The sequence below is a fragment of the Anolis sagrei genome, chromosome 2 (genome assembly GCF_037176765.1).
Source record: "Anolis sagrei isolate rAnoSag1 chromosome 2, rAnoSag1.mat, whole genome shotgun sequence".
In the NCBI taxonomy this organism is placed as follows: Eukaryota; Metazoa; Chordata; class Lepidosauria; order Squamata; family Dactyloidae; genus Anolis; species Anolis sagrei.
Window position 1 is genome coordinate 67089703 of NC_090022.1, and position 12434 is coordinate 67102136.

At 37.5% G+C, this 12434-nt stretch overlaps 1 protein-coding gene across 2 annotated transcripts in view; it reads left to right on the forward strand.

The window, feature by feature from the left end:
- Positions 1 to 12434, forward strand: part of ATRIP (ATR interacting protein) — a 28555-nt gene that overhangs the window by 10169 nt on the left and 5952 nt on the right. For both annotated transcript variants that reach the window (XR_010909159.1, XM_060765902.2), the window contains exons 4-10: positions 2021 to 2191; positions 3057 to 3172; positions 3780 to 3937; positions 5071 to 5142; positions 8378 to 8507; positions 10123 to 10836; positions 11857 to 12005. Coding sequence is in view for 1 of the 2 variants with exons in the window: in XM_060765902.2 (XP_060621885.2) it covers positions 2021 to 2191; positions 3057 to 3172; positions 3780 to 3937; positions 5071 to 5142; positions 8378 to 8507; positions 10123 to 10836; positions 11857 to 12005 (1510 nt within the window). In the remaining variant the exon portion in view is untranslated. The remainder of the gene's footprint in view (positions 1 to 2020; positions 2192 to 3056; positions 3173 to 3779; positions 3938 to 5070; positions 5143 to 8377; positions 8508 to 10122; positions 10837 to 11856; positions 12006 to 12434) is intronic.

A 12434-nucleotide genomic window follows, 5' to 3' on the forward strand; every position in this document is an offset into this window, starting at 1 on the left:
ACTCACTGTGTATCCCCCTTCTCCAACTACTTTATTTTCTCCCTTCCTAATTCAGTCTGGCAGCAATCTGTTCCACTCTTTTTTTAAAATAATTCTTTATTGAAGTTTCCATATAATAGGGAGAAGTGTTGGGTATGGATATGGAGGTGTTTCACTCTTACACATCCTGCATATGTGTTGCTTGGCTGCAGAGATTGTTGCTTAGGGATGGGAAATAACAATATGTAGTTGACTGTAGTAATGAGATAAAAGTGTGCTGAATTCAAGCCTATCAGGCCAGGTTGTTTGATAAAGAGTGCTTGTTGCGAAGCCCATAATTCAATGAGTATTAGTATCTGCCTGGAAAATCCAGAGAGTTGATAAATATGAGTAGGACGGATTGTCTAGATGCAGTCTATATTTCCAAGTGGTATGTACTAAGACCTCATCTTCACTGACCATTTAATGCAATTAGAAACTAGCTTCAAACTGTGACAGCCAAATAACAAACTTCCATGAAAGCACTCAAAACAAAGCCCCCTAAATGTGCATATGCACTCTCTGGTTTGTGTAATCACCATCCAGGCCTGAAACTGGTTTCTGGATGTCCTGTGTAATCATCTGCATAGCAAAACCATTTTCTTCAATACTGGTTTGAAATGTTCAGTATATATGGGGCCTTATTTCCATCCCTTTAGTTGGAATAAAAAACTTAGATACAGCCTAATATAATGCTTGTTTACTTGGAAGAAAGCACTACCAATCTGTTGAGATCTTCTCCGAAGTGTGTCCAACAGTGCATCCTCTCAACAAAAGATTCCTCCAGGCACTAACAAGTCACACCAAACAACAGCCAGGCAATCAAATACTAATCACGGTGGTCAGTTGAAACATTCACACTTAGCTCCAGAAAACAAGAGTTCTTTGTTCCACCCTGGTCTATTCCACAGATATATAAACCTAATTTTCCTAGTTCCAACAGACCTCACAACCTCTGAGGATGCTTGCCATAGATGCAGGCAAAACGTCAGGAGAGAATGCCTCTAGAACATAGCCATATAGCCTGAAAAAAGCCTACAACAACCCAGTGCATCCTCAGTTTGTCCTTCAGTTTGGAAACTGAAATAAAATCATTTAACAAATATCAAAAGCAGCAAATATGTTAAGGACGCAATAAACATGCAATGTTTACATAGAGTAGGTGTTGTGGATACAGTAGTGTTCTCACTTCTTTTTTTGAAGATCTGCATTTTCTGACATGTTGAGGCTAAGTTGAGCACGGGATGTTCAAAGAGCTGTGTGATGTGCGTCAACGTAGCACACGTCCTCTATAATTGAAACCAAAGGCGTAGTTGTCCATTTTAGGGTGTCATTATGAGGTGGCTACTTCAGGCAGTTTGGGAGTTGCATGAGAGGAAAGCAAATTGTTAGTGGATTTATTGCACTTTTGCTGCCAGAGGGAAAGATAGGTACTTGTAGGATTTGCAGCCTTGGGTGCCAAAATAACTTGTTTAGACTTGGTTTATGTGACCCATGGCCTCAATCATGCAGCTCTGGATCTTGTTTACTGTTCTATAATGTGATAAGATGGTGACATTGGAGTGGAGGAGTTTTCAATAGTTCCACTCTCACAGACAGATCCTTTTTGATGGAGTTCGGACTTCTTGAGGGGGCTGGATAGTTTTCTCATGGTTCTTTGGGATTTTCTTGTGCAGGGTTAACTTTTATATAAATATTCAAAAACATTTAACCTACTGATGTCGCAATTAATGTAATTTTATTGGTATCTATTTTTATTTTGAAATTTACCAGTAGCTGCTGCATTTCCACCCTTGGCTTACGCTCGAGTCAATATGTTTTCCCAGTTTTTTGGGGTAAAATTAAGTGCTTCAGCTTATATTCGGGTCAGCTTATACTCGAGTATATTCTGTAAGTGCACAGGATTGTACCCTTAAAATATTAGTAATAAAAATAATGGGATTATTTGGAGGATGTCTAAAATCCTTATCATTGTGGTTTTAATACTTCTGTAACTTTGCAGCTGAAGGAAATGCAGAATGAAATCCTCATTAAAAGTGGAGAAATCAAGGTTCTGCGGGACTCAATGCAGCAGATGGAATCTGTTGTGGAAGAACAGCGGAAATCTTTTTTGGTGCTGGAAAACGAGAAAGCTCAAATTTTAAGTGAAAAAGAAAAAGAGTTTTCTAAAAAGGTATTTAATGAATACAAATGAAAATTTGCATCCAAACATCTCTCCCTCTCCCTTTTGGTGAGCTTTAACCTTGTGTTGAAAAAATGGCATTATATTTGAGAAGATTAACTTCTTCTTTTTTTTAAAGGAAAATATATTATTCTTAGGTATCAACTGAGAATTGTTCATACGCGGGCCATTATTTTTTCTCTTCTTTTTCTACTTGCTTCTACAAAAGCAGCTTAGTTTCGGAGAAGAAAAAAATACCTTCAGCCTGGCTTGTGATATATAAATAGTGACGGAACAATCTTATTTAATAGAATAAAAATTCCTACCTGTGGTTTATTTTAATGAATTTGAAACATTTCTATACCACTTTTAGGAACAAAGGCTCTCTTTACTAATGTAAAACAAGCACAATGCCATTTTTCATTCACAAAGCTTTTAACACACCATCTCACAAACACAAATAAAAAAATTTAGTTGGATTGCTGAACTGACATAATATTTTCTATTTGGATTTAATAACAGGTATATGTGCTAAACTTGCCATTGTCATAATTTTACTTTTTAGTATCTGTTTTTGAACTCTTGTTGGTTTTCTGGAACATAAAAAGGAATGGCATTCTTGCTATTAAACCCTTGGTGTTTTAATGTATCTTTTGAATGGAAAAATACTGTACCTTATTCATTATATTATTCTCCTTATATTAAAGTCATACTGCATACAGATTTCCTCTTCCAGTCTTATCTAGGAATATAATATAGTAGGAAATATGAATAATAATGTAGTCAGTAAAATGAACCAATATACAGCTGGCTTTTACTGAAAAGGTTTGTGTTGCCTTAATTGAGTTTTTTCTATCTAGCCTTTTTCCCCTTTCAGTTACAGTCCCTGCAGTCTGAGCTACAGTTCAGAGATGCTGAAATGAATGAACTGAGAATAAAGCTTTTGAACTGTGAAAGAATTAAACCTGTTACCCCTTCAGTTTCATATACCAGGTAACCAATAAAAGTAAATTATTTAGTATACAGGTACCATATGTTTCGGGAACTTCATTCAGCCATGAATGCAGCCTCCTGTGGTTCAATACTGAATAGACTGAATGGCACTATTGTTTCCTCTTTGCACATTGTAGTGCAGTGAAGAGTACGGTTGTTCATGGAAGAATTTATTCTATTTTTTAAACAAACATTTAGTAAATACCGTTTAAATTTCCCAACTTGCTTGTATCCTACTTAGAAGACCAAATAAAATAAGATATAATTCAGACTAGCAGATATTTTTGTATACTGTATTTGTATATTTTAATTTGTATACTAATGCTTTTATGTCAAGAAGCTTTGAGTCCCCTTTAGGGAGAAAAGGTGAGGCATAAATAATGATGATGATGATGATAATAATAATAATAATAATAATTATTATTATTATTATTATTTATCTTGCTGTATTGCATTGAACCTCTGAGGTTGTAATTTATGTGTACTATTTTGATGGTATAGACTGTCAAAACAATATGTGCAATATTTTTTGTAATGTAATTTGATGAATACTTTGGAATGAACAATTTCCATGTGGCTAATAAAAACATTTTATTTGTTGGTTTAGTCCCAAGAAAACTCCTCCAAAACTCCTAAAAATTGAAGGAAGTACTCAGATTGAAAAGAAAGGTTATCCCACAAAGGATTCTTTTGGGTCTGAGATACCACCTAAAGTAGCTTGCTCTAGAATACCATTGCAAGGCCAGACTCCCTGGTTTAATAAGGGTAAGTCAGCATTTCCTTATATGTAGCATTTGCAAATCTTATGGGAAACACAAATGTTGTTGAAATCAACATTATTGGGCTCAAGTGCAGGTGTTACAGGAAAGAATAGGAAATAGGTAGCCAGGTCTGACTTAGCCAGACAAGTGTGAGGTCCTATTGCTGTGGTGAGAGTTGCAGGGGGGCATTGCTTCCTAATGCTCCCCCACTCTGGTTACATCCACCATCTTTATTTTTCTGAAATAGAATGCACCAGGACAGAGCTTTCATGTTGATAGCACTTTTTTTTGGATATGCATCATTTTGCAACACAGTAATTTGGTTTTTCAAGCAAACCGGAGGTTAAACTGACCTCTTATAAGAGATACAGTCACGTATATAAATTGTAATAACAAAATAAATGAAAACACAACATATCTCATGAAAACCTGTCACTTACATCTTTAAAATATTTGGTTTCGGTCATGGTATGGGGAGGACTACAGTATACATGCTAGAGTCACCTTGTCTGCAGGTTTCTGGATTTCATGGTTGCTAAGACACATGGCCATGTCTGAGTTAATATCTAACCTTATGCATGTCATTGAATTATACTTGCCTTTTTCTGTATTGATTTAGTGGGTAATAGTCCGTGGATAATAGAGGTAGAAATAGTTTTGTTGTCTTGGAAAAATCATCATCTGATCTGGTTTTACCTGTTGGCTATGCACAGCCTTTACAGAGATAGTGGATCGGTATTAACAGTTTGTTCCAGAAGGTTCATAGATCCAGACAGTTTGTTGAAATCTCTTAGTATAAAACTTTAACAAACCTTAGAATGTGCTTAGAAGGGGAAGATGAGCCAGGCCTTCTATGCAGTCACTCCAAAAAGAATTTGGCATGTTGTTACTGTGGCTCCAGTCCTGTCTGTAGGGATTCTTTGGAGGACTCCACTTCCATTTCATGGTCTTTGGCCTTTTGGGGTACTCCTGGGTTGCATTTTGTCTCCGTGCATTTTAAATCTGGTAGAATCACTGTTTGCTAATGAATGTCAGCAAATGAATGTCATCAAGAAGAATATTAGCAGTCTAGATGGACTAAAAGCCAAAAACAGATTTAATTTTCCTTCTTGGATTACTGCAAACCTTTCTTTTCAGACAGTAAGATGCCTGACCTTGAAACTGAGACTGTGAAGCAAGAAATGAGTTATGTTTGCGCTCAAAGGCAAGGTAATTCCATCTGAGAAATCCTGTAATTACATTCATTAGTGTTAGGCTTGGAATCTGTATGAGAAAGCATACAATATATTCCCATGGAACAGGGCAAACAAAGTGCAGCCTTGGGGTCATCTGCGAACACACGTCCTTAGCCAATTTCTGTGACCCTTGATCCTCCTAGACCTCGACACTCTGCACTACTCTTTTTCTTTGAGTTCCCCCCATGATGCACTAATAACTACAATGTGATATACATGTTAATTGAAAGAGTTCTGAAACCATGGATTTGGAATAATCAGCTTGTGGCAGATTCTGCCTTAGCACAGAGTTCTCTGGAAGCTGGCTGTCAGCCTGTGTCAATTATTTAATTGAATGTTCACTGGGTCAAGTTAGGTCTTCCACAACTACAAATTGTTGCTGGACCGTACTGTGTTTGGCTACAGTATAAACAGCATTTACACTTCTGTACCAAGAGCCCCTGGTGGCGCAATGGGTTAAACCCTTGTGCTGACAGGACTGAGGACCAACAGGTCGCAGGTTCGAATCCTGGGAGAGCGCAGATGAGCTCCCTCTGTCAGCTCCAGCTCCCATGCGGGGACATGAGGGAAACCTCCCAAAAAGGATGGTAAAGCATCAAAACATCCGGGCGTCCCCTGGGCAACATCCTTGTAGATGACCAATTCTCTCACACCAGAAGCAATTTGGAGTTTCTCAAGTCATTCCTGACACGAAAAAAAAAATCTTCTCAACCAACGTACAATATCTGTAGGGGGTTACTTTCAGGACCCCCACATGTGCATGATGAAGTCACTATTAATGAAATGCCGTGGTGCAGCAACAGAGGTGGCTGCAAGCCCTGGTGGGCAGGTGTGCCACAAGGTATGCACTCTTTGAGTTATCTCAATTTACTCATGCTTCTGCCTCTTTGCCACATGCAAGGCTCAGTCACCAGGCACTCATTCTTAGGTCTTGTGAAGGAGACAATTTGAGTCCTTGGAAATATCAGTGCTATAATATGGCATAGGACAGCAGTGGAGGCAAGCCCTGGTCAGCAGATGCACTGCCTCTGGGGAGCATGCCAGCCTCCTGCTTCTGCCTTGGAAACAAAAGAGCAGAACTTCCTGGTGATTCCTAGAAACCAACATTTTAATCAGATCAATGAATAATCAAATCCACAAAAGTCAAATCCCAGAATGAGGGGGTTGATTCTGCAAGATAATCACCAGCCACGTGCATAGGTCACAAACTTCAAAACTGTGTGTTCTTGGCTTTTGCAGTCTCCCAAATTCAGTTTTTAGTAACTAGTAATATTAAAAAGCACGTAATGTGTGTTTCTGTTCCCTATAAGGCAAAGTATACATATGTGTTGGCACGATTAATACATTAATGCAGGTTCTTTGTTTTTGAGCCATGCAGGCACCTGTTATCCTTATTGTATGAAATGTTTATGGCTGGGTTTGCTTACTCAGAATTTGTTGTTCCAGGTGTACTGCTGCCTTGATCTCCTTCTTCTGCTAGTTTAGGCTGTGACCTGTATTACTATTATGAAATCCTTCTCAATGTGCTTCAGATTTTCACAGAGATGCTGACCTATCTTCTTTCCCACCTTGCTCTAGAGCGGTGGTTCTCAACCTGTGGGTCCCCAGATGTTTTGGCTGGTAAACTGGCTGGGGCTTCTGGGAGTTGTAGGCCGAAATACCTGGGGACCCACAGGTTGAGAACCACTGCTCTAGAGTTTTCTAGCTGTAATTATTCGGAAAGTGGAGATTCTGTGACAGGTCCCTGAATGTGCCCCTCTTTCCCAAATAGTAGTCACATTTCTAATTGCTGGAATCATAAAATGAACCAATCAAAGCAATTGCAATGTTTTAATATTTCTGAACTAGCACATTACATGTACCATGGAAATTAGTAAGTGGTTATGCTAAAACCATGTTTTGAAACTAACCTAGCTAAGCTTCCACATGCAGTTGTTACAGTCATTTACCAAATACAGAACTTGGTACACTGCGGTTATCACCTTTAAGCATGGATTTAAAAATAACTGCTTGACCAACCCTTTGTTATTCCAGTGGATGAACTGAAATTATGAATTTAAAAAACTGTGTTTCAGCTACGTTGAATTGCTCTTGTATTTGGGTTTCCTCTAATTGCTGGAAACTTGTAGCCAGCCCTCTGCATTTGCAGGTTTAATTTTTTTAGATTTTACTATTCACAGATTTGATTAATATGGTCTGTCTTGTAATTGCTATGTTCTCCAGAGGGAATCTGTGGTTAACCTCCATTAGAAGTGGACTGATGAGTTATGCTGGAGAACCTAGGAAATATTAAGAGAAAAAAACCTCTCTAGGAATCTCTAGTCCTCAAACACTTCCAGCTTAGGGATTCCTAGAAGGGTGTTCCCTCAGGTAAAAGTGTTTTTATTGGTGGTTTTTCCACTTTCATGGGGGGTTCTGTGTCCCGAACCCCAGCAAGTCTGGAGGTCCAATTGTAGACCCTTCACCTGTGCCTGCAACGGATAAGGATTTGAATGAGAGGATATAGTTTTTAGTTTTAAAATTGTTATTATGCATTGTCTTTCTGTCTAATTGCACTATAATGTTCTTTTGTTTATCAATGTATGTATTTTTATGGCATCGAATTGTGCCGATTGTGTACGCCGCTCTGAGTCGCCTTCAGGCTGATATGAGCGGGGTAGAAATAATGCAAATAATAATACTCAACTTTTAGTTGTGAATTTTAATCTGCATTTTATCAGTGGATTTTAACTTGTATTTTAATTCTGTGTATTTTGCTGTATGTCTTTTAATAGTGTTTTATCTCTTGTTTTAATGGTGTTGTATCCTGCCTTGAGATGCAGGGAGAGGAGGGTAATACATTATTATTATTATTATTATTATTATTATTATTATTATTATTATTCTCAAAATAGCTATAAAAACAACACAGTTTTTCAGTTTTTGATTGATTGTGCTTACAGCAGGCATGGCAATGAGGACCTGCAATGAGTCCTCTGTTCTGTGTTATGCCTGGCATTTTGTAAGCAAATAGCTAGACAAAATGGTACATGGTGTGCACTAAAACAGATTGACTAGGTTATGTTTTAAAGTATAGTCAGGATTAATTAACCTAGTATCCAATGATGAAATATATAGCCAATGTTAATATTGTTGGTTTTTGGATTGTACCAATATCTGTTTCCTGTAGTGATATATATCTTGAACACTGGATTTACACCTTGTTGCAGGTTCCATTTTGATAAACACACTGATGAAGCAGCATGTTGTTCCAGAATCATCACTAGGACTCTGCTATCTTCTTAGTCATAATCTTGAGTTTCAGCCTAGTACAGCCATTCTGCCTAATTCTTCCAACACGTACGTATTTTTAAAGTACTGATCATGCTAAGAATATTTATAGTTAATCATAATAACTAAAACACTATAACTGAGTCAGCAGGAAAGACAGTTATTTCCTTTTCTAATCTGTCCCCTTGTAATATCATTCTTCTTTAAAATCCTACAGTTGTCCTCCATAGAATAAACAATAACTTGAGAATCAAGCGAGATCTGCCACACAGTGTTGCATAGTAGAGGGTTTCAGGGTAGGAACTAAGCATCTTCAAGGCACTAGATCCTGTCTGAACTTGGAAACTAAATAGGCTTGTTTAATACTTGGGTACTCAACAGGTCTCACCCAAGGAATATCAGGTGTTGTAGACTATATTTTAGAGGAAAGAACTGGCAAAAAACCCTCTAAAGTATTCATTGACTGAGGAATATTACAATTATGGGATTGCCCACACGCATGAAATGAAATGAAACTTTATTTATAACTCATCCTATCTCCCCGAAGGGACTCAGGGCAGCTCACAACAAAATACACAGTGGCAAATATTCAATGCTGACAGTAATATGTAAACAAATCAATAAGCAAATCAAAAACAGCTCAATAAATTATAAACCAACATAAATGAACAAGACATAAAATGGTCCACATAATTAATAATATATTAATAATGTGTTATTAACTATTAACTAACGATTAACTAATAATAATAGTTTTTACACCTTTCCCACCCCTTTCTTTGTACTGCTGGAATGAGAAATGTGTGGCCTTTCAGATATTATTTAACTATAACTCCCATAAGTCCTAGCTAGTGATGAAACAGAACATATTAATAGGTCTATGCCAAAACTGACCAATAATCAACAAAGCTGTCAGAATAATTCACATGCTCCTTTTAACTGGCCCTAGTTTTAGTTTGACCCCATTTTGCTCTTGTCGAAGTTATGAAAATGTAAGAGCAGCTCCTTGGAGAATGTCTTATGCTAGTCTGTTAAAACATATGTCACAATGACTGGATCAGACATTTGCAGAAGTGGACACACTTGGCAGGTCAACTAAATGCCTCTCTGTTAGCATTGAAATCTGTACATCTTGATTTGGAGTTGAATCTAGCCCTTATTTCATTATTTAATTTAGATTTTTCTTGTATAGGATTCCAAGCAGCTGAATTTAAACAGTTTATGACTTGTAATATAATATGAAACTACTTGCCTAACCTATCTATCAAGTCTCTGCCAAATTTAGTGGAGGTGGTTTAATGTGCCCCATTTTGTTGGTGCACTGGTAGAGTGGCTGGGAACAAGGCATGCATGACTTTAGAATGCAGGATTCAGCTTAGAGTTGCTCCTGCTGTGACACACCGTATTCTCTCAGTTGGGCATACCTCCTCTGAATAAATCTTGGCAAGAATACTCTATGAGACAGTCTCCTTAAGACATAGTTGATTTATGCTGTCTTTATATTAAATTTGCTTCGGAGATTTTACTATTTGCAAGCCTTGGCAACTAGGGAAGGTGGTGGTACTGAGCAACATGTTAAAAAAAAGGAAAACATTTACTTGCTGCACTGTTTTCAGAGTTTCAACAGACATGCATGATATTAAGCAAATTGGATTGATGTTCTTCTCTTCTCTTGTTTACATAGAGGCTCTGCAAGGAGCTCCAGTGATGGAACTGAAAGTTCTCAAGAAGAAGAGTCTTCATTAAAAATTGCTCAAAATCTTGCCTTGACAGGATTAAATTTAATTGCTGTAGATGAAGGTTCATTGGAAGAAAGCTCAGAAGAAAGCAGGAGACAAATCTCTCACCCAAAGCGCTGTAAAATTGCTGGGGCAGTACACCTTCTTCCCCTTTTGGAGCATCACATTAGTGCCTATCACCAAGCCCTCTCGTTAATGACAAAAACTGGAAGTAATTCTTCTGGAAACCAATCCACGTCTTCCTCCAGAAGCTCCTCAAGTAGAACATCAAGTGTAGATGATATCTTATCTGCTCTAGAAGAGTTAGCAATTGTGTCTCTGGGCATTCTTTATTATTTGGTATTTTACAGCTGGGATGTTATTTACAAGCTACTTTCCTCGAATGTGAAACCAGATTGTGGTTTGGGATGCACAGAAATGGTGGAGAAGGACAAGACTATCACCTGCAGTAAGCATCTCAGATCCAACCCTCAGGAACCCAATCCAGAACTAGATGTTTCAAATGTTGACCAGTCCCAACATCCTTTGTTTAAAATGGTGCTGCAGCTCATGGCTTCATGTGCCACATCAATGGGGTGCCAGAGACATGGCATCATGAATCAGTGCCTGAGAGTGTTGGTGAAGTTGGCAGAAAGATCAACAACAGACTTATTATTAAGGTAAAAAAATAGCTGGAATGTATAGTTGCCCATCCATATTTGCAAGTTTCATTTTTGTGGGTTTGATTGAAATAGTCCTTCCAAGAATCTCAAGGTTTTCCAATGTGGCTTATGGTCAGATTTAGATAGGAGTTAACAATAGAATCATGCTGGATGACCTGGAAATCCTTAGACACTTTTCTAGGCAATTATAGGTCCTGAATGATTTTATTGCAAGTCATGTTGAATGACCTAGAGATTCCTAGGAAGGTTTTCTCTTAGGAAAAAAAGGTGATTTTTTTAATTTGCAGCTTTCCTACTTTCACAGTAATATGTACCCCCTAACCCCAGTAAATGGAAACATTTTGATCACGCATTGGAATAGAAGAGCTAAATTAAAGGTGTTAAATTTACACCTAGAAGGCACTTGTGGTAAAAGCACTATCTTAGTGGAAAAAATAGGAATTTCAAAGGCAAAATAATTTAAATGTCAATGAATGATGTACAAAAGGAACTGGGCTGTTGCATATTAATTGCACTGGAGTTGTGTAGAATACACTCCTAAATTGTCTAGTTCTTGTCTGAAAGTCTCTTCCACTGAAATGAAATTATTTCAGGCCCATGTACAAACTTCTGAACATTTGCTGTATCTGTAAATGTGTATGCAAAATAATTAGATATCTAAACATACTAGCCCATTTTCAGCTTTTAGTTCCAACTGGAGTAATTCTGTGAGATTTACAGTGAGAGTTACAGTGTTGAACAATTGAGAGTACTGGTAAAAATTCAGGCTACAGTGATTTTTCCCTATTCAGTTTCCTAATACATTTGTCTTTGTGAGGATATTCATCTTGCAATCCTAAATGCACTTAGAGTAAAATAAACTCCATTTAAACAAAGTAGGATTTATGTGTTAACATGCATTGGCTTGTTCTACATAAATTTGGGGGGGGGGGGGCTATGGCAGTAAACTGCTTGAAAAAATCACACACATCCAAAAAAATTCCAGTCAATTCTAATTTATTCTTTTTTTCTCAAAAGTTTCCAAACTTTGTTGCATAGCCAAACACAGACTCTGCTTCGCTGCATATCCCCTGAAAGCCCCTTGTTTGTCGTCCATCTAACGGTTAAGCTGTTAACATTGCTCGCTGACCACCAGGAGCTTGCTCGTCAGTTTTGTTCAAGTTCAGGTGAGAAAGATTAGAAACACAGCAGATTAAATTTAAAATTATTATTTTTATTTGAAACACAACAAGATGAGTCTATGGCAAACAAGTTCACTCTGCTGGCTGTTGTATTGGATCACATGTCAGACACTTCCCAAGTGTCCAGGACTGTGTGATGTATTGGCGAATAATGTGTGCATAAAATCATTATTATTATTATTATTATTATTATTATTATTATTTGATTCCATTTTTCTCCCATGGGTGGAATTCAAAGCGGCGTGCGAAATTAAAACTGCAAAAGTAAACCTATACAGACAGTACTGTGTCCAAGATTTCAGCAGTCTTCAATTTACTTTGAAATGTCTTTGTGTCCGTTAGCATTCTAAGATCTGAGTCAAAATGTCTTAGTAAATCCCCAAATCAAGTAAATCCCCAAAATAAATGAATACT